The sequence below is a fragment of the Spea bombifrons genome, chromosome 7 (assembly GCF_027358695.1).
Source record: "Spea bombifrons isolate aSpeBom1 chromosome 7, aSpeBom1.2.pri, whole genome shotgun sequence".
In the NCBI taxonomy this organism is placed as follows: Eukaryota; Metazoa; Chordata; class Amphibia; order Anura; family Pelobatidae; genus Spea; species Spea bombifrons.
In genome coordinates this window covers 23,463,641-23,486,480 of record NC_071093.1, presented here as the reverse complement: position 1 = coordinate 23,486,480, position 22,840 = coordinate 23,463,641, and the positions used below count along the sequence as shown (strand labels likewise).

Genomic DNA, 22,840 nt, shown 5'->3' with positions numbered 1-22,840 from the left:
CCAGGTGTTGAGCACCTAGGGTACTGCAGCCAAACACCAGCGCCCTGATATGGCAGCGGATGAAGTCCAGAACAAAGTGAAATCCTGCAGGCACCCTGGAACAGGCATGAGACATCACACAAAAATCACGTGCAGGATGCTGCAGGCTGGGAGTATGGAAGCTAAGCAAAGGGATAGCAGAAACATAACAAGCAAGAAACTGGCGAACTGGAGTTAATAATGTCTGCAGAAAATTATGACATAGTGGGTATAACAGAGACATGGTTGGATGATAGCTATGACTGGGCGGTTAACATACAGGGTTATAGTCTATTCAAGAAGGATCGAAAAAAACGAAAAGGGGGAGGAGTTTGCCTTTATGTAAAGTCCAGCCTAAAGGCCACACTGCGGGAGAATATATGTGAGGGAAATGATGATGTGGAGTCATTATGGGTAGAAATATATGGAAAGAAAAATAATAAAATACTGATCGGGGTTTGCTATAAGCCACCAAATATAATTGAAGCAGCAGAAGATCAATTATTAAAGCAAATAAACAAGGCAGCAAATCACAATGAGGTGGTTATTATGGGGGACTTTAACTATCCCGACATAAACTGGGAAACCGAGACCTGTGAATCTCATAAAGGAAACCGCTTTCTGACTATAAGTAAAGATGATTATCTGTCCCAAATGGTACAGGACCCAACCAGAGGGGGCGCTCTACTGGACTTAATATTAACCAACAGACCTGACAGAGTAACTTATGTGCAGGTCAGAGGGCACCTAGGAAATAGTGATCACAATATAATACATTATAACTTGTCGTTCAATAAGGGAACTCTTAGAGGAGCCACAAGAACTATGAACTTTAGGAAGGCAAAGTTTGATCAACTAAGAGAAGCCCTTAACACTGTAAATTGGGAAAATGTCCTCAAAAACAAAAGCACAGATACTAAATGGGAGATTTTTAAAAATATCTTAAATTCTCACTGTGAAAAGTACATACCATATGGGAATAAAAGTGTCAGGAGCAAGAGAAAACCAATGTGGATAAATAAAAATGTAAAGGTGGCAATAAATGGCAAAAAAAGGCATTTAAGCTACTAAAACAGGAAGGCAGTGAGGAAGCACTAAGAAGCTATCGGGAAAAAAATAAAATATGTAAAAATCAGATAAAAGCAGCAAAAGTGGCGACAGAAAGACTCATTGCCAAAGAGAGTAAAACAAACCCCAAAATGTTCTTTAACTATATAAATAGTAAAAAGGTTAAAAATGAAAGTGTCCGCCCCTTAAAAAGTAATGAGGGAGACGTTATAGACGGGGATCAGGAAAAAGCGAATCTATTAAATATATTCTTCTCTGCTGTATTCACAGAGGAAAATGAAATGCCAGGTAATATACAGCAGGATGAGATAAATGCCCCAGTACATGTCGCCTGTCTAACCCAGGAAGAAGTGCAGTGCCGCCTAAAAAAAATCAAAATAGACAAATCACCAGGTCCAGATGGCATTCACCCCCGCGTTCTAAGGGAGTTAAGTAATGTAATAGACAGACCCCTATTTCTAATATTCAAGGACTCTATAGTGACAGGGTCTGTTCCCCAGGACTGGCGCATAGCAAATGTTGTGCCAATATTCAAAAAGGGGACAAAAAGTGACCCGGGGAATTATAGGCCTGTTAGTTTAACTTCTGTTGTATGTAAACTGTTCGAGGGTTTCCTAAGAGATGCTATTTTGGAGAATCTCAATGAAAATAAATGTATGACTCCATATCAGCATGGGTTTACAAGGGATCGGTCCTGTCAAACTAACCTGATCAGCTTTTATGAGGAGGTGAGCTCAAGACTGGATCGGGGTGAATCGCTGGATGTCGTATATCTTGATTTTTCCAAAGCATTTGATACGGTGCCACATAAAAGGCTGGTACATAAAATGAGAATGCTTGGGCTGGGGGAGAATGTGTGTATGTGGGTAAGTAACTGGCTCAGTGATAGGAAACAGAGGGTGGTTATTAATGGTACATACTCTGAGTGGGTGACTGTTGCTAGTGGGGTACCACAGGGGTCAGTTTTGGGTCCTATTCTTTTTAATATATTTATTAATGACCTTGTAGAGGGATTGTATAGTAAAGTATCAATCTTTGCAGACGATACTAAGCTCTGTAACGTGGTTAACACAATAGAGGACAGTGCACGATTACAAATGGATCTGCATAGGTTGGAGGCTTGGGCTGGGATGTGGCAGATGAGGTTCAACACAGATAAATGTAAGGTTATGCACATGGGGAAGAAAAAGCCAGGCTGGGAATATGTATTAAATGGGAAAACACTGGGGACGACTGACATGGAAAAGGACTTAGGAGTCTTGGTTAACAGTAAATTTACCTGTAGCGACCAGTGTCGGACAGCTGCTGCTAAGGCAAATAAAATCATGGGGTGCATCAAAAGGGGCATGGATGCCCACGACAAGGAAATAATTCTACCATTGTACAAGTCACTAGTCAGACCACACATGGAATACTGTGTACAGTACTGGACACCAGTGTACAAGAAAGATATAGTGGAGCTGGAGAGGGTTCAAAGATGGGCAACCGGAGTAATAAGGGGAATGGAAGGACTACAGTACCCAGAAAAATTATCAGAATTAGGGTTATTTAGTTTGGAAAAAAGACGGCTTAGGGGGGACTTAATAACTATGTATAAATATATAAGGGGGCAGTACAGAGATCACTCCCAGGACCTATTTATACCCAGGACTGTATCTATAACAAGGGGACATCCTCTACGGCTGGAGGAAAGAAGGTTTCTACACCAGCACAGACGGGGGTGCTTTACAGTAAGAGCGGTGAGACTATGGAACTCTCTGCCAGAGGAAGTGGTAATGGTAAACTCAATAAAAGAGTTTAAAAGGAGCCTGGATGTGTTTCTTGAAAGCAATAATATTACAAGTTATGGATAGTAGATTAATAGGGACAGAACGTTGATCCAGGGATTTATTCTGATTGCCATATTTGGAGTCGGGAAGGAATTTTCCCCCTGGTATGGGGCAATTGGCATCTGCTTCATAAGGGTTTTTTTTGCCTTCCTCTGGATCAACACGGTAGGGACACAATATGTATATAGGTTGAACTTGATGGACTTTGGTCTTTTTTCAACCTTATGAACTATGTTACTATGTTACTATGTTACTATGTTACAGGGAGACCAGGCACGAAACATAACCAGACAAGACATACGTGTTACAGGGCACTACAGTGAACCAGACAAAGAATAAACATTACTAGACAAGATATACATGATACAAGGCACAACAAAGGACAGGGAAGAAGGCAAGGAACACAGGGGAAGGAGTGAGGAGCCGGAATCCTCGGATGCTTCTCCTTTAAGCAAGGATAGGCCATGTTAACTAGGACATGGGGAGAGGAGAGAGGAACCGGAATCCTCAGATGATACAAGGAAGAAGGGCAAAGGTACATAAGAGAGACACAAACAAGAATACAGAAACTAGCCTAGAACTGATTGATAACTATTGGAGATTCCGTCACATGATATGGCCATAGTATGCTTAGCCCACCACTACGCCAAAGTACTCCAATGACGGTGGGTCCTAACGCTAATCCCTGCTGACCGTGGTACGAAACAAACCAAACATGTAAACCAAACACATAGCACTGAGACATACCTTTAGACTGAGGCAAACAGAACACATAAGTGGGACACACCTTATAAAGGAAACAGAGCGTAAGCAAAGAGCTAAAGCAGAAGCAAGGAATGGAAGATCAGAACAAAGCAAAAGAAAATCCAGGAATGGATCGAAGCAAAACAGGGAAACTGAAACAAGACAGATATGCAGCTCCGCAGCCTGGGCAGAACGTGACACCTATATGCCACTCTGCCCCCACAGATATGCCTTATACCTCCCTATATGCCACTCTGCCCCCGATATGCCACATATCGATATCTTATATCCCTATATGCCACGGTGCCCCTTGATATGCCATACTGCCCCTATATATGCCTTATACCTCCCTATAAGCCACTATGCCCCCTGATATGCCTTATACCCTCCTGATATTCCTTATGCCCGTCTCCCATACTCCCTGGTGTCAAGTCGGGGCAGCCGGTGAACCTCCGCTGCTGGCCGACACTTTCGCTAGAGCTTCTATGACTGAGCACGGGAAGGTCACGTGACGCCGGTGCTCCATCATAAAAGCCCCAGGAAGTGAAAGGCTACTGCCTGCAGAGGTTGTTTGCGCGCATCTCACAGACGCCCACCGGCTGCCAGGTAGGATACTCCTCCCTGACAGCTGGTGTGCGTCTGCATGATGCACACAGACAACTACCGCTTCTGCCCTTCGTTTCCGCCGATGCTTCTATGAAGAAGCACCGGAAGATCATGTCATGCCGGCACTCGGTCATATAATCCCCGGGGGAAGTGGAAAACAGAAACAGAGGATGTCTGCGCGCTTCGCACAGACGCCCGCCAGCTGCCAGAGAGAATGATCCAGGTCCCCTGCAGCTCTGGATATTAGTGTTATTATCCAACCTCTATTTGAGGTCGGATTATAAATCGAGGGGTATTTTTCAGAGCATTTGCTCTGAAAAACCCTCATCTTATAATCGATAAAATCGACTAGTCAATAATGAAATTCGTTGACAATGATTTTCATTATTGTTTTATCGATTTTATACCTTACCTAGAGAATACCTTAACATCTACATTGATAAAGGAAAGCGGCCTGTAAGTAGTCTAAGATTTGATAAAATAAAGCAGTGTACTCATCGGGACCAGGTGATTCACCTTTTTTTTAAGTAACTGATACTATTTTCTCCTCTCCATTCCTGCCTATTTCCCCCTGCCGCAATAGTATGTCAGCTTTTCTAGAGCTACAGCTGAAAAGGCAGTCAAGGTGAAAATTATTAATATGTTCACTGAGGGTTGCCTGCACCCTCAAGTGGAGAAGGTTAAAAAATCCTTGTGCTTTAGAAAAAGTCATTCTTAACTACAAAATTGCAATCTGATTTCTCACTGGATCAACAGTCTACAACTGATATTATATCCCTGTGTATTCATATTTGTATTTGCTAAAACATCCACATCTTTATTGTTCTTACTGTAAACAATAATTTCTCGCTCCATTTTAGATGTGAATTGTATGACTAGTTTTGGACACTTTATTTGGTGAACTTTCAGTGAGAGTAGGTGTGTGAATGGCTACAGATCAGGTGGCAAGTATGACTGCCATTAATTTCAGTAGGCTCCCCTCACTTAATGGGGAAGCATACTTAAGTACACTCCCTGATTCATTAGAAGTAAGTAGGGAGAGATAGTAAATAAAACAGAAGTCCAATAACAATAGAATTAAAGACTAAGGCTTTTTTTTTTTTTTTTTTTTTTTTTTTTTTGCTTTTTCACATAACGATCTGCCCCCAGTTTTTAACATTTTACAGAACAGAAATTTTTACAGACAGACAGATTGTTCTTCCTTATATAACCCTATGTTGCTTCTTGTTTTTTTTTTTATTTTCCTTGTTAGATAATCCAAGGAGCTGTTATGCTTTAAATAATGCTGGAGACCGCAGAGAAGATGCAGATGGAGATCCAAAGTATGATATAATTTTCTGTTTCGCATTATTAGCCTTTGAACTTCCAGAATTGTCAACATTAAGCATGTTCATTATTTATTTGCATAATAATGTGGCTTTGATTTATAATGAAAGATTAACTAATATTATTGTTCATTTTGTGATGAATTTCTAGCCCTGGATGGACTAGTTGATATATGTGGAGATGATGTGGAGATGCCATAATTGATTGTGTGAATGTAAGAACGCTTTGATACTTTTTTTTTGTACTCCCCTTGAAAACCTAATTTGAATGCCATTGTGTTCATTGGATGTATAGGCTTACACCTTAGGCTACACCTAGGATAGTGATCTCTGGTGTATAATTGCACATACTAGCCTTCCATGGCAACTGATGTAAACGGAATTACTGTATTTGCTTGAATATAAGATGTCTGACTACAAGACTAAGATCTAGTTCCCCCGCAGCACTGTGCAATGCGCGCAGACAACCTCCATTTCTGCCCGCCACTTCCGCTGGGGCTTCTATGACTGAGCGCCAGCGTCACATGACCGTGCGGGTGCTCAGTCATAGAAGTTGTCTACGTGCATGGCGCAGACGTCCACCGGCTGCCCCCACTAGACACCAAGGAGTCTGAAGCACGGGAACAAGTCTGGAGGTGCATTGGTCAGGGGGCAGAATGGCTATGGGGGGTGGCATATAGTGGGGTATAAGGCATATCAGGAAGGCAGAGTGGCATATAGGGAGGTATAAAACTATTTTTTTTTTTTTTTAATAAAAGCTATGATTGAGAAAAATATATATTTTTTTTTATTTTCTTTTATTTTCCAACCTGCCCCCCGGTTATGCACATCTGCCCCCAGGCTTGCCACTCTGCCCCAGAAATTCCTATACCCCCTATATGCCACTGTGCCCCATGATATGCCTTTTAACCCTCTATATGCCAGTGTGCCCCATGATATGCCTCCAGAAATGCCTTACCTGGGGTAAAAAGGCATATTATGGGGCAGAGTGGCATATAGGGAGGTATAAGGCATTTCAGGAGGTAGAGTGGCGTATAGAGGGTAAAAAGGCATTTCTGGAGGCAGAGTGACATAAAGGGGGTTAAAAAGTATATCTGGAGGCAGAGTGGCATTAAGGGGGTTAAAAGTCATTTCACAGAGCACTCTGCTTACAGAAATGCCTTATGCCCCCCATTTAACACCCCCCCCCCAAACTTACCAGTGCTTCTGACTCCCTGGTGTGTAGTCAGGGCAATGGGTAGACGTCTACGCGATTTGCGTAGGCAACTTCCTCTCCAGCCAGAAGGAGGTGCCGTTAGCAGCGTGGGTTGTCTGCGTCCATCGTGCATACACCCTCCAACTGTCAGAGAGAATTCCCCGCATCGCTGCGGGGAACTCTGCTCTCTGACAACCGGGGGAAGGTCTGCGCGATGGACCCAGACAACCCCCGCTGTAAACCGCACCTCCTTCCGGATCTTAGTTTCCTGGATCTTAGCCATCTCATAGTCTGACCTATTTGAGGTCTGAATATAAGACGACAACAATTATAAGACGAAAAAAAAACCTTGTCTTATAATCACGCAAATACGGTTATATTAAAATTTTAGGGGGGGGGTCGTCTTATAATGAGGGTCCTCTTATAATGTGGCATGTTTTAGGGATGCTTTTGGCCTATTGTAGAATATGTGAGGGGTACAGGGTTGTGTAGGTATTTTTGTGTTTTATTTTTTTTACAATTTTTCAAACTTAAAAAAATAATAAGTATTTTATGCCCGCTCTCTAGAAAAGAGCAGTGCACTACAGCTATCTAGGTCTCTTCTTCAAACATATTAGATGTCAATTATAATTTAAAAATTTTTAGTGCATTGAGTGGTGGTTGTGTTATCTGAGAGTGACAACTGAGTAATGGTGTGTTGAAAGAGTTTGATATAGTCAGCTCCAGATGTTAAGAGACAAAAAATGATTTGTTCCTATGCCCTGACTAGTAAGTCTGAGGGATACTTTTCCAGTTGTACCACTTAAGTTTAATTAAACTTGTGTGGAAGATTACTGTTTGTTTTTAACACTCTCATCTCATTCTGTTACTTCCAGTTTTGTGATATGATATCACCTTAGGTTATTCAAAATATTTTCTAAAAATATTGAAGGGCTTTTATATGAATTTATATATTTGTTCACACAATGAATACGTTTTTTGTCTAATATTTGCAGTTTTCTTGTCTATTTCTAAAGGTTTTCGGATATCATACTTGCAACCATTTTGGCTACAAAGTCAGACATGTGTGGTAAAAAATTTGAGTTGAAAATTGACAATGTACGTTTTGTTGGCCATCCAACCCTGCTACAACATGCCCTGTGCCAGGTATTACTTATGACTTCTTTATTACGATGACATTGTAAGCTCATTTCAACAGGGCTCTCTTCACATTTAGTTTTTTTTCAAATTGTTATGTGAAGCACTACTTGGTATGTTCTGTTTAACTGTTTATACATCGATGCAGAATCTGGGGAAAGGGAAAACAGGAAGAAAATGTATTCGCGAAGAAAACATGCAGGTTACATACCAGTAATATGCAAGCTCTAAAGATAAAGCACTTTCTCGACCCTTTTATAGCTTTATCTTAAAAAGGTTGGGCTTCCTTATTTGCCCATACCGGCGGTTTAAAGCATCTCGGGGCTAGTTTCAAGGATATGGGGGCAGTTACATAAACTCTAAAGAATGTGAAGGCCTCTTATAGTTCCGTAATAAATAACATCTTTATCTCCTTTTTGGACAAGGCAGAATCTTGTCTCCTTTTGGACAAAGCAGAGCCTTAGCCAAGCTCTTATTGTCCACAACATCATCAGCAGTTTTCAGATTCTGGAACATTCCAGTTTATGCTGAAAAGACCCACTTGTTTCGAAGTAAAATTTAATATCTCCTACAACCCTTTGGAATTCCCTGGTTTTCTGCATGATTGTTCATAAAACGTGATCTGATCGACATCTAAGTAAAAAGTATAGCCCCTTCAATCCCCTATAGACGTACCGGGACTTCCAAAAAACGCCTATTAAGAAGCCCTTATGGACATCCCGGTACGTCCAGCCCTTCTTGCAGCGTCAGGGACACATCCCTGCCGCTGCACGGGAGATCAGGCTGTCGTTAGTCCAATAAAAAAGGTATTATCACAAGATACTTATTTCATATAGATGACAGTCCACATAGCAAGGGACTTGAGAGCTTAGCATATTTTCATATATCAGTATATATATTATGTGTTTGTGAAATATTAACTGAATGAAAGAATATTGAAAATATATTCCATATGAACCTCCAAAGTTTCTTGAATAACACAATAGTACATGTGTGTTATATTATGTAATCATACAGTCACAGCATGCCTCCAAATCATGTGTGCATAAAGTGGTTACAAGCCAAGAATCACAATGTGATTTGGATTTAATTAACCCAGGGATTCACATACTTTTTCCACCCTGCACTGTGAATGTTTACTAATTGCTCAAAAAGACATGAAAACATTTAATTGTGTTATTACTTAAAGCAGACTGTGTTTGCCTGTTGTGTTTAGGTGAGCACCAGATTAAATTTAATGACCAAAATATGCAGAAATCCATATTATTTTAAAGGGTTCACATCCTTTTCCCTGCAACTGTATATGCAAGTTGCAGTTATTACTTGCTTCTGAGGGTTCTTAAGTGACAAAAAGGCAATGGGGAGTGAAAGAGAATTGAATTTTGTGACTCAAATAAAATGGATAGCATACAGCAATTTCTGTACAGTAAAATGGACTCCATTGTTCAAAAAAAACAGGACTGGAGTAGCGCCAGTAACTATGAAGTAGTATAATGAAAATCTAACATCATATAGCAAAATATTTGAGTTTTGCAGGGTGAGAATCCTGGGCAGTTAGCTACCCTTGCTTTAAAAACAGTTATGTTTTAATGTTAATGATTGTCTTTCTTTTTCTTTCAGGTATCAAAAACGAATCCTTCTCCAAAGAGAGAGATGCCTACAATGATTCTATTTAATGTAGTATTTGCATTGAGGGTAAGAATGTAAGCATTAAAAGTTATTCAACTTTTCATGTTTAGTGAAATTAGTTATAATATATCTGATGGGTCCCCCGTTCATTCCAGTTGTTTGTGTGTCTAATCCTTTACAAACCAAACTTTTAACTAATACCAGCCACTGTACTATTTGTTTTAACCCTGGTTAACCTTTTGTAAAGTAAAAGATTGCAGATTTATTTGTACCTGGGGTTAAAAAAAAAGTAATTATTCTACAGACAAAAAACTTTTGGTTGATTTGATTCAACATATTGTAATTGAAATCTAGACCTATTAGGAGAAAACAATCTAAAAACATTTTATGTTTTTTTATAAAAAAAAAATGAATGACATATTTAATAAAACATATATTGCAACTTGGTAAGCATCCTAATGTAGCCGATGCCCTCAATATTACAGTAAGAGTACAGCATATACATTTTGTATGGGTATTCTACTATATATGTTGCAGGAGACAAGTGGCGTTTGAATGATACTGTTATTGGCCAACTAAGTAAATATAGATTGCAAGCTTTCAAGACCTCTCGGGTCCCTTCATAAGGCATGTTGTACAAAAATGTGAAAAACCTCTCTAAGTATCAGTCAAATAACATGGTTAAGAATGGGAAGCAGATAACAACAGTATATGTTGTAACCAAATATATCACATAATTGTAATAGAGCATAATCAAATAGCCACGTGTTTGGTATACTTACGGTAAGCAAGAAAAAAGTGGCAACCCTCTTCGTTTTAAACATGTCCATGTTGACATAAGTCAGTTTTATTTCAGCCAGTACATGCTGGAATCTGGGTATGCCTGGGCATGATAGGAGTGTGATTGCTGTTAGCAATCATATATATTAATATTACATACTAACATAGTAACATAGTTCATAAGGTTGAAAAAAGACCAAAGTCCATCAAGTTCAACCTATATACATATTGTGTCCCTACCGTGTTGATCCAGAGGAAGGCAAAAAACCCTTATGAAGCAGATGCCAATTGCCCCATACCAGGGGGAAAATTCCTTCCCGACTCCAAATATGGCAATCAGAATAAATCCCTGGATCAACGTTCTGTCCCTATTAATCTACTATCCATAACTTGTAATATTATTGCTTTCAAGAAACACGTCCAGGCTCCTTTTAAACTCTTTTATTGAGTTTACCATTACCACTTCCTCTGGCAGAGAGTTCCATAGTCTCACCGCTCTTACTGTAAAGAACCCCCGTCTGTGCTGGTGTAGAAACCTTCTTTCCTCCAGCCGTAGAGGATGTCCCCTTGTTATAGATACAGTCCTGGGTATAAATAGGTCCTGGGAGTGATCTCTGTACTGCCCCCTTATATATTTATACATAGTTATTAAGTCCCCCCTAAGCCGTCTTTTCTCCAAACTAAATAACCCTAATTCTGATAATCTTTCTGGGTACTGCAGTCCTTCCATTCCCCTTATTACTCTGGTTGCCCGTCTTTGAACCCTCTCCAGTTCCACTATATCTTTCTTGTACACTGGTGCCCAGTACTGTACACAGTATTCCATGTGTGGTCTGACTAGTGACTTGTACAATGGTAGAATTATTTCCTTGTCATGGGCATCCATGCCCCTTTTGATGCACCCCATGATTTTATTTGCCTTAGCAGCAGCTGCCCGACACTGGTCGCTACAGGTAAATTTACTGTTAACCAAGACTCCTAAGTCCTTTTCCATGTCAGTCGTCCCCAGTGTTTTCCCATTTAATACATATTCCCAGCCTGGATTTTTCTTCCCCATGTGCATAACCTTACATTTATCCGTGTTGAACCTCATCTGCCACATCCCAGCCCAAGCCTCCAACCTATGCAGATCCATTTGTAATCGTGCACTGTCCTCTATTGTGTTAACCACGCTACAGAGCTTAGTATCGTCTGCAAAGATTGATACTTTACTATACAATCCCTCTACAAGGTCATTAATAAATATATTAAAAAGAATAGGACCCAAAACTGACCCCTGTGGTACCCCACTAGTAACAGTCACCCACTCAGAGTATGTACCATTAATAACCACCCTCTGTTTCCTATCACTGAGCCAGTTACTTACCCACATACACACATTCTCCCCCAGCCCAAGCATTCTCATTTTATGTACCAGCCTTTTATGTGGCACCGTATCAAATGCTTTGGAAAAATCAAGATATACGACATCCAGCGATTCTCCCCGATCCAGTCTTGAGCTCACCTCCTCATAAAAGCTGATCAGGTTAGTTTGACAGGACCGATCCCTTGTAAACCCATGCTGATATGGAGTCATACATTTATTTTCATTGAGATACTCCAAAATAGCATCTCTTAGGAAACCCTCAAACAGTTTACATACAACAGAAGTTAAACTAACAGGCCTATAATTCCCCGGGTCACTTTTTGTCCCCTTTTTGAATATTGGCACAACATTTGCAATGCGCCAGTCCTGGGGAACAGACCCGGTCACTATAGAGTCCTTGAATATTAGAAATAGGGGTCTGTCTATTACATTACTTAACTCCCTTAGAACGCGGGGGTGAATGCCATCTGGACCTGGTGATTTGTCTATTTTGATTTTTTTTAGGCGGCACTGCACTTCTTCCTGGGTTAGACAGGCGACATGTACTGGGGCATTTATCTCATCCTGCTGTATTACCTGGCATTTCATTTTCCTCTGTGAATACAGCAGAGAAGAATATATTTAATAGATTCGCTTTTTCCTGATCCCCGTCTATAACTTCTCCCTCATTACTTTTTAAGGGGCCGACGCTTTCATTTTTAACCTTTTTACTATTTATATAGTTAAAGAACATTTTGGGGTTTGTTTTACTCTCTTTGGCAATGAGTCTTTCTGTCGCCACTTTTGCTGCTTTTATCTGATTTTTACATATTTTATTTTTTTCCCGATAGCTTCTTAGTGCTTCCTCACTGCCTTCCTGTTTTAGTAGCTTAAATGCCTTTTTTGCCATTTATTGCCACCTTTACATTTTTATTTATCCACATTGGTTTTCTCTTGCTCCTGACACTTTTATTCCCATACGGTATGTACTTTTCACAGTGAGAATTTAAGATATTTTGAAAAATCTCCCATTTAGTATCTGTGCTTTTGTTTTTGAGGACATTTTCCCAATTTACAGTGTTAAGGGCTTCTCTTAGTTGATCAAACTTTGCCTTCCTAAAGTTCTTAGTTCGTGTGGCTCCTCTAAGAGTTCCCTTATTGAACGACAAGTTATAATGTATTATATTGTGATCACTATTTCCTAGGTGCCCTCTGACCTGCACATTAGTTACTCTGTCAGGTCTGTTGGTTAATATTAAGTCCAGTAGAGCACCCCCTCTGGTTGGGTCCTGTACCATTTGGGACAGATAATTATCTTTACTAATAGTCAGAAAGCGGTTTCCTTTATGAGATTCACAGGTCTCGGTTTCCCAGTTTATGTCGGGATAGTTAAAGTCCCCCATAATAACCACCTCATTGTGATTTGCTGCCTTGTTTATTTGCTTTAATAATTGATCTTCTGCTGCTTCAATTATATTTGGTGGCTTATAGCAAACCCCGATCAGTATTTTATTATTTTTCTTTCCATATATTTCTACCCATAATGACTCCACATCATCATTTCCCTCACATATATTCTCCCGCAGTGTGGCCTTTAGGCTGGACTTTACATAAAGGCAAACTCCTCCCCCTTTTCGTTTTTTTCGATCCTTCCTGAATAGACTATAACCCTGTATGTTAACCGCCCAGTCATAGCTATCATCCAACCATGTCTCTGTTATACCCACTATGTCATAATTTTCTGCAGACATTATTAACTCCAGTTCGCCAGTTTTATTGGTCAGACTTCTGGCATTAGTAAGCATACAATTTAGAGGTGTATGGTTTTTTCTCCTATCAAGCCTATCCCTATTAACTATTCTAACCCCTCCCTCCGCTCCACCCCCAGGTACATTTATATGCCCCAGCTCTCTATCTATACTATCTTCCCCTTCTATATTGTAGTTTCCCTCCCCCCCTTTCCCTAGTTTAAACACTCCTCCACCCTTCTGGCCATCTTCTCCCCGAGTACAGCTGCACCCTCCCCATTGAGGTGCAGCCCGTCCCTACCGTAGAGCCTGTATCCGACAGAGAAGTCGGCCCAGTTCTCCATGAACCCAAACCCCTCCTTCCTACACCAGCTTCTGAGCCACTTGTTTAGCTCCCTAATCTCCCGCTGCCTCTCTGGTGTGGCACGTGGTACAGGTAATATTTCAGAAAATACTACCTTGGAGGTCCTTGCCTTGAGCTTGCTACCTAAGTCCCTGAAATCATTTTTAAGGACACTCCGCCTACCTCTTACTTTGTCATTGGTGCCAATGTGCACCATGACAGCTGGGTCTTCTCCAGCCCCTCCCAGTAATCTGTCAACCCGATCTGCGATGTGCCGAACTCGAGCGCCAGGCAGACAACACACTGTTCGGCGATCCCGGTCTTTGTGACAGATTGCCCTGTCTGTCCCCCTAATAATAGAGTCCCCTACTACCAGCACCTGTCTGGCCTGCCCTGTGCTCGTCCTTCCCTCCTTACTGGAGCAGACACCGCTCTGGAGGTCAGAGGCAGTGACTTGCTGCAGTATTGCTAACTCTGAACTAACATCCCCCTCATCTGCCAACCGGGCAAACTTGTTGGGGTGTGCTAGATCAGGACTAGCCTCCCTGGCGCTTTTCCCCCTACCCCGCCTTCTAACTGTAACCCAGCTAGCTGCCTGACTGTCCTGTACCTCCATCCCGCTATCCTCCCCCACCTCTACCCGCGAGAGAGCTTGCTCAGTGAGCAGCAGACTCCTCTCCAAGTTGTCAATAGATCTCAGTGTTGCCAGTTGCTCCTCTAGACTCAGGATTTGTGCTTCCAAATGAGCAACCTGCACACATCTCGCACAGCAATATGCACCCTCGAAGCGCTGATCAAGGATTGCATACATTGAGCAAGATGTACACCTGACCGCATTGTCAAACATGGAGGACATCTTGGCAATGGGGATAGCTCAAATAACTGGCAAAAACAGACAGTAAGGTGCAAAATATATATAAATATATATGGGATAACAAGGATGTATACTTTCCCCTCCTTTTTGCTTTTTAACTCCTTCTTTGCTTGTAACTCCTCACTTAGAGATGTCACTTAGGAGATTCGCCCCAGCTCAGGATTCGCTTGTGTGTCCAAGCTAAATGCAACTGCAAAATTTTTCTGTCCAATTTTGGTGTTACTTAAAGTGTGGTTAACACACCAAAATTGGACAAAAAAATCAATAACAATATTGTATTTATATATATAATTGCTAACAGCATTCACACTCCTCTCATGCTCAGGCAGCCAGTACATGCTGCAACCGGGTCATGATAGGAGTGTGATTACAGCCCTCCTATGCCATGCTATCACCCCCACACACACTTAGACATCCATGCTATCACGCACTCATACACAAACATTAATTCACTCATTCATATACTCATACTCATTCCCTTAAACATGCATACTTGCTCATACACCCTCCTCCACCCCCTTACCTGAACTGCATAGCTTTCACTCAGACTTCCGCAGGGGCCCTGCTGCTCCCCTCTGTGTTGCTCTTGACAACTTCTGTTGCCCCCCCCAACCAGGGGAAGAAGGAGCAGGGTTTCTGCTTCTCCTTGCCGGTACAAGAGACGCTACTCGCACACTGTGTGACCAACATGTAAGCAGCCTAGCCCCTGTGGACGATTATTTTCAGCCATTTTTTTTTCATTTTGGCATTTTGCCCATAATGCCCTTTTCGGCCGATATATATTTCGGCCACTGATATATCGGTGCATCCCTAATTTCAGTTGAGGCATAGGACATATATTGAGATATAGAGACAAATATTTTAAATTAATTTGTAATATTTTAAATCTGTAAGTGATATGAGGTAGGTTATCTTGAAATTTTGGACATTTAAATTATATTTATATTGTAAGGTTATTTGAGAAGAGCCCTCCTAAAATGTTAATTCTGTATGTCCAAGTTGTAATGTGATCTTCTAGTTACATAGTTAATAAGGTTGAAAAAAGAACTAAGTTCAACCCTTCTACCTAACCTTCCTACTCTTGATCCAAAAGAAAGCAAAAAACCCCTAATTATGCTACTTCTTATGCTAATTCTGCCATCAGGGGAAAAATGTCTTCTTGACTGCAAAAGGCAATCGAATTTCTACTTGGATCAAGAAGCTCTTAAGCTAGACATAATGGTGTATGAATATTTATCGGGGATAATGCAGTAGTGTATTGATAATTAGAACTATGATATGCAAGGTACATTTCATTTCATTTATTTGGAAAAACATTGGCAGTTACCACTGGAATGTAGGCAGTGTAATTTTACAGTTACTGATTATAAAAATGCTTAATTTATAATATCCCTCTGGTCTACTGTGATATGAGGCAGCAATGCACATGCCAACAGTGCAGTATGGAGATTAAGCGGACTTCAGGGTCTATTCACACTATCAGTTCTTTCACTGTGTTTTCATTTCGTATGTTGGGATCCTCCTAGTGTAATCAGCACCTACAAAATCATGACACATCAGAAAGATTCACTTCCAGAAATGTTAAGTCATGGTTTCTAGTTATCAAAATGAGAAGGCTAAAATGTTTTCACATACAAAATTGAGGGAAATTTTTTTTAATATTTATGTAACTATCATTATTATTTATGTAGCAGCATTATGTGGAATATGAGACTACTCAAACTGACAGAGATAAAAGGTAAAGAAAGCCCAGCATACAAGCCTAGAAATATTTAATAGTTTATCACTAGTAAACAACAGATTTTCTTTATTTTGCACAGAAGTGCAAATGAATTGTGTTACTAGTTATTCAGTACCGAAAATAAACACACGCAAATAATTTGTTTATCTAACAGTTGGATGTATTTTTTGTTTAGGTTACTTTGTTTGAAATAGAGTACTTCATAATTTAAAAATATGCTATATGACCAAGATTATATGGAGACCTGATCATCGCAGCTATATGAGCTTGTTCATTTCAAAACCATAAGCTTTAATATAGCATCCCCCACCCTCTTGCTGCTATAACAGCCTCCACTCTTCTGGAAAGGTTTTCCCCAAGATTTTGGAGTGAGTGTGGGGGAATTTGTAACATTTTGTGACATCAGGCGATCCAATTAACCCCAGATGTGTTGGGTGGGTCTAAGGTTGGGGCTCCTAAAAATGCTTCTAGGTGATCTACTAATACCACCAAAGAAATGGGGGACTATAAAGATACACTTGGCTTCACTCACTTAAAGTGGTGTCCACAACAACTAATGAACCCCAAATACAAGGAGAGGGTGGCAAACCAGTGTCACCCCCTAAAGTAAGTGAGGCGCTTTGTTTGGTGCATAAATCAAAAAATCACAGTAACTTATCGTAAATCAATATAGTCAATTCTCCGTTTATTGACACAGTGATGTTCAAAGGCAGAAGTAGACAATACGAGTGCAACAGGCTAAAGGAGGATGTGACAAGGCCATGACATCGACACGAGTATTGATAAACAATAAGCCAAAAAATGTAATACACTTACATTTTAATATGCATCACATTGGGCTTGTAACAGAATACAAGTGAAGTACATACATTATATTGCCAAACGTTTGTATCAAAAGGTAGACAACAGCGACATTCGCTTCCATCATGTTGATCAAAACAAATGCAATAAACAAACAGGGGAAGCATGTAGAAAACACAAATTGGAGAATAAAATATAAAAGATATACAATATATAGTATACTATAAGCCATGCCGTCAGGCACATGCCTGTGCGTGGGTATCGTAAATCAATATAAAACATTAATAAACCAATCAATTTAAGAAGAACAACCAAGTCAGCAAATTACTAGCAAGAAAATCGATCCAAAAAGGCAATTGTTATTGTGATGTTACGCTAGGAGCGTGCCTGTTATTGCTTACACCAGGGGTCGACAAATTTGGTTTGGATCTAGGAGCCAGCCAAAAGGGTTGAGACATTTTTTTTTGTCGACCATTGCTGTACATTAGCATACATTTACACACTAACACTGTACAATAACAGACACGCTTTAACCTCTTAGGCTAGGTTTCCACTTGGGTTTTTGTCCTGCGTTTTTTTCTTGATGAAAAACGCCAAGAAAACTGCCACTGCATTTACCTGCGTTTTGGCGTTTTTTCTGGAGTTTTTCTGGCGTTTTAGCCTTTCTGTGGAAATTGCTTTTTTTGACCTTAGGCAGTTTTTCCAGCCTTTACAAGTTAGAATTTTCACCCAGCTAAAAGGGATTAGGATAAATGGCAAGTATCTGCCCCCTCCTGATGTCATTTACTTGGTAGAGTTCTACTTAAACACGCCCCGGCGGACCCTTTTGCCTCTTTTCTGTGGTTTGTAAGGCATGCTTTATTCCGAATGTCTGCTCCTCTAGGAAGATTGGCCCCAAATGATGGTGCAAATTGTTTTCTGTTGCTTTTGGCACGCAGGATCCGGTTGGGAATGTTTGTTTGTAATGGCATGTTTGTTCCCAATGGTGTAAAATTCAATATGAACTTTGTTTTGTGTGAAACTGTTTGTTTCCAGCCTATTTCTCGTAGGACACACAGATACTGGGTCCATCCTCTGCATTGTAACTGTGGAAAAAAACGCCATAAAAAACGCTAAGGCAAAAAACCCACATGGCTTTTTCATGGCGTTTTTTCTCTCCCATTGACTTCTATTGGAGAAAAACGCCAAGATTTCCTTGCAAAAAACGCCAGAGTGTCAACATAATGCGATTTTGAAAAACTGCCATAGAGCCCAAAAAAGCAGAAAAACGCCAAAGAGGACTGAAAAAAGGCCAAACAGAAAAACGCCAAGTGGATAGGCATTGTGCGATTTCTTATTGAAGAACAGCTAACATCTGGCTGCAGTGTTTTTTCACTAAAAAAACGCCGTGTGGCTGAAACAAGTGGAAAACCTAGCCTTAGGCTTACAAACACTTGAGGCTGTGGGCCTCAAAGAAGATGAACTGGAGAAGATGTGGAGAGTGAAGGCGAATATATAAAATATATATAAAATTCCTAATCCGCTGTGGCTGCTAATTAAAACCGCATTCACCAACAAAACACTAGTAAGGAATAGTACCAAAAAACATGTCAACAGCCAGACGTGTACTTGGCTTATAACATTTATTTTTATTTTTTAAAAGTTCTGGGATATTAACCAGCAAAACAGGTTTTTTAATATTTAGCGTGAGGGATGTGTTTGGGTATGTTTTTTTATGTTTTTCCATAGTATTTATTTTTGCCTTTTGACGCGATATAGACCTCGGAGATTTCTCTTGGAACCAGAATATGTACCCCCATTATGTTATAGGACATCCAAGGGATATATATATATATATATATATATATATATATATATATATATATATATATAAATATATATAAATTTTTTCTTTTCCCTTTTTTTCTTTCTTACATTTTTACAGCCCATGTCCTTGATCATAGTAGGCAGATATCCAAAGTCTGTTTGACAGTTGACTTTTTTTCTTTTCATTTTAATAGGCCAACGCAGATCCCTCTGTAATAAACTGCATGCACAACCTGTCACGTCGAATTGCTATAGTTTTGCAACATGAGGAAAGACGTTGTCAGTACTTGACCAAAGAAGCCAAGCTCATCTTGGCCATTCAGGATGAAGTTTCCACTATGTCTGAAAGTGAGTTTTAAAAATGTTTCAGGACACTACACTACAATCTCCATGTGTTTTATTTTGAGTTACAGGTAATGGATAGAATGTTTATTTTATGGGTTTTCTATGCATTCCATTTTTGTAAATATATTTATTGGTTGTTGTTATTGTAAGTATTATTATTATTACTGGTATAAATGTTATCTGTAATTTCCTGGAGAACAAACCTCTACCAATAGAAAGGCCTCGATTCATTATACAGGTCAGACATACTTAAGATTTTTTTAATCTGAAATTGACATTGAATTTCCAGGACACGAGCACCATCTACTGGTACGTACATAGTAGATAATAGTATCTTTTTAAATTTTATGAAAATTTATACATATGTATGTTTGTGTAATACCGTATTTGCTCAATTATAAGACGAGTTTTTTTTTCAGAGCAAATGCTCTGAAAAATACCCCTCATCTTGTAATCGGGGTCATCTTCTAATCAGACCTCAAATGAGGTCTGACTATTAGACTAAGATCCAGCGACACCAAACACTTACCTTTAGGTGGGCTGTGACCGCTCCGGAGAGCGGTCACAGCCGCAGCTGCCGGTGATCTTCGCCATCAAGTAAGATGGCCGCCGCTCTGTAAAAAAAAACAAACAAGAAAAAGTTTGCTAGATGGTCTCCAGACCCTCTAGAGAACTGGCTCCACTTGCTGGTTGAATACAGGTACTGCATTCAACCATGCAAGTCAATGGAGCCCAGCTTTCTAATCACTATGTGATTAGTAAAATATTCAAAAAAAAATAAAAAAATAATGGAAAAAAAAAAAATGTGCTAACATTTAAAAATAATTATGCAGTGATGTCACTAGATGAACCATCCAGTACCAGCAAAATGTGTAAAAAAAAATATAAAAAAAGTATTAAAAATTAAAAAAATAAAGTTTATTATTTTGAGCAAGTGCTAAAATTTCTCAAAAATCTCAAAGAGTTAAAATAAAAGCACTTCAAATACCCAAGGGGTGTCTAATATATAAAAAAAATGGCTGATGGGGTAAATTGGAGTGGCCTAGCTCACAGATAGGGCATAGGTACAGACTGACCAAAATGGAGAAAAAAAGCGCACTTCCCAAATGTGGCATTTTAAATCTGAAACAACCCGACAAACCCATGCATGTCGGGTATCACTGCACTCAGGAGATGTTCCTGAACACATATTGGGGGGTTGTTTGACAGTGACATATACCAGAACCTGTATATCTATAACTAAAGTACAATTTGGGTGAAAAAAATTACTATTACAAAGTTTGACAAAGTGTAGTTCTATAATTGGTGCATGGAAAGGGTTAAAATAACAGCATTCGGAATACCCTGGGGTGTCTAGTTTTCCAAAATATATGGTTTGAATGGGTTAAATTGAGTTAACCGGCTTCAAAGATATTCCAAAGAGGAGATGGAGGCAGAATGACCAAATGACCACCTGAATTACGCATGCCCCAAAAGTAGCCTTTTACCAGCCAAACAATCTGACAAACCCATGCATGTGGGGTATCGCTGTACTCAGGAGATGTTCCTGAACACACATTGGGGTGTTGTTTGATAGTGACATATACCAGAACCTGTATATCTATAACTAAAGTACAATTTGTGTGGAAAAAAAAATAAAAAAAATTACTATTACAAAGTTTGACAAAGTGTAGTTGTATAATTGGTGCATGGGAAGGGTTAAAATAACAGCATTCGGAATACCCTGGGGTGTCTAGTTTTCCAAAATATATGGTTTGAATGGGTTAAATTGAGTTAACCGGCTTCAAAGATGTTCCAAAGAGGAGATGTAGGCAGACTGACCAGATTTGTTAAAAAAGATTTGGAAATCATAAAACGCTGCTTGTACTTATTGCCCTATAACGTACAAAAAACAGCAAAAAAACATAAAAACATTGGGTATCTCTAAACTCAGGACAAGTAGTAGAATCTATTTAGCTAGTTTTTTTACTTGCTTTTTTAGGTGAGTAAAAGATTTTTCAAATAAAAGTCATAAAATGTCTTTTTTTTTCAATTTTTCACCATGTTTTTTTTATTTTTTTTATAGTAAATAAGATGATACGATCAAAATAATGGTATCTGAAGAAAGCCCATCTTGTCCTGAAAAAAACAATATATAACTTATGTGGGTACACTAAATGGGTGAGGAGAAAATTACACCTGAACACAAGCACCACAAAAGTGTCAAAACAGCCTCGGTCCCACAGGGTAGAAAACGAAAAATGAGCCCGGTCCTTAAGGGGTTAAGGAACCTCCATGCTTCACTGTTGCCTGCAAACACTCATTCTTGCACCCTTTTGGCTACAGCCAGATATTTAAAATATTGACTCAGTCCAGGGCACCTGCTGCCATTTGTCTCCCTGTCAGAGGAAGACTACTTCTGACCAGATTCCTCAAGCCAATAGATGGGTGTACCACTGAACATCTTCCAATAGCGAAAGGTAGTAAGCATGGTGGGTCATTCCTCTGCTGCAACCTTATCTTGTTAGAAAGTGTGGCTGTTACTTGCCCAGTTTTACCCTTCCTACACAGCTGTTTCTGTTTTGATTGTGTTTTAGCATATTAAATTGATGATCATTAGCACCTGTTTGGTATAATTGTTTAATCATACACCTACATGTATACCTAAAAAATCCTTGACTAGGATGCTGGTTTTAAGGCAAAGGTTGGTCACACAAAATAATTTAATTTAGATTTTTCCTCTCTTCAGTCTCTTTGCATTTTGTTATTGTAGTTTTGAATCATTATTTTACAACTCCCTAAAACATTTGTGCAGTACTGTATATAGTGTATTATAAAGAGCCATACCTGGCAATTTTTTTCTATAAGAATAGCTAAAATGCCACATCATAATGCACAGTTTAAACAGTGAGGTGATCTTTCTGAAATATGAAAGAAACAAGAAAATATTTTTTAAATGTTTTATATGGGGATTATGCAAAATGTTCCCATGTGCATTTACCCCCTTTGGCCAACCCTTGTCTATTTGCCATGCAGTAGATGTGTTTGGCCAATGCATTCATGCATGCATGTCAAGTACTCTCAATTCAATTTTAGGTCAAGCCATTATTATAGTTATTGTTTTATATATACTGCAACAACCTACTTACCGGCCTCCCTCTCTCCCGACTATCCCCTCTTCAATCTGTGCTCAATGCATCTGCCAGGCTAATCTATTTTACCCGACGCTCTGCATCTGCCGCACCTCTCTGCGAGTCCCTCTACTGGCTCCCCATCCATAGCAGAATTAAATTCAAAATACTCACTCTATCCTACAAAGCTCTCACTAACACCGCTACCTATCCTTCCTCATCAGCAAATATACTCCAGCCCGCCCTCCAACAAGGACCTGCTCCTTGCATCTTCACTTATCACCTTCTCCCATGCCCGCCTACAGGACTTCTCTCGTGCAGCACCAACCCTCTGGAACTCCCTTCCCCATGCTGTCTGACTCTCGCCAACTCTACCCTCCTTCAAACGCTCCCAAA

At 39.8% G+C, this 22,840-nt stretch overlaps 1 protein-coding gene across 5 annotated transcripts in view; it reads left to right on the top strand.

Moving 5' to 3' along the window:
• Window positions 1-22,840, top strand: part of NPRL3 (NPR3 like, GATOR1 complex subunit) — a 177,692-nt gene that overhangs the window by 54,123 nt on the left and 100,729 nt on the right. For 4 of the 5 annotated variants that reach the window (XM_053472102.1, XM_053472101.1, XM_053472104.1 and 1 more), the window contains exons 3-6: window positions 5,518-5,587; window positions 7,802-7,931; window positions 9,543-9,617; window positions 19,184-19,337. In XM_053472102.1, coding sequence (XP_053328077.1) covers window positions 5,518-5,587; window positions 7,802-7,931; window positions 9,543-9,617; window positions 19,184-19,337 — 429 coding nt within the window. Of the gene's footprint in view, window positions 1-5,517; window positions 5,588-7,801; window positions 7,932-9,148; window positions 9,626-19,183; window positions 19,338-22,840 lie in introns of those variants that run through there. The other variant, XM_053472106.1, reaches the window with a different exon arrangement.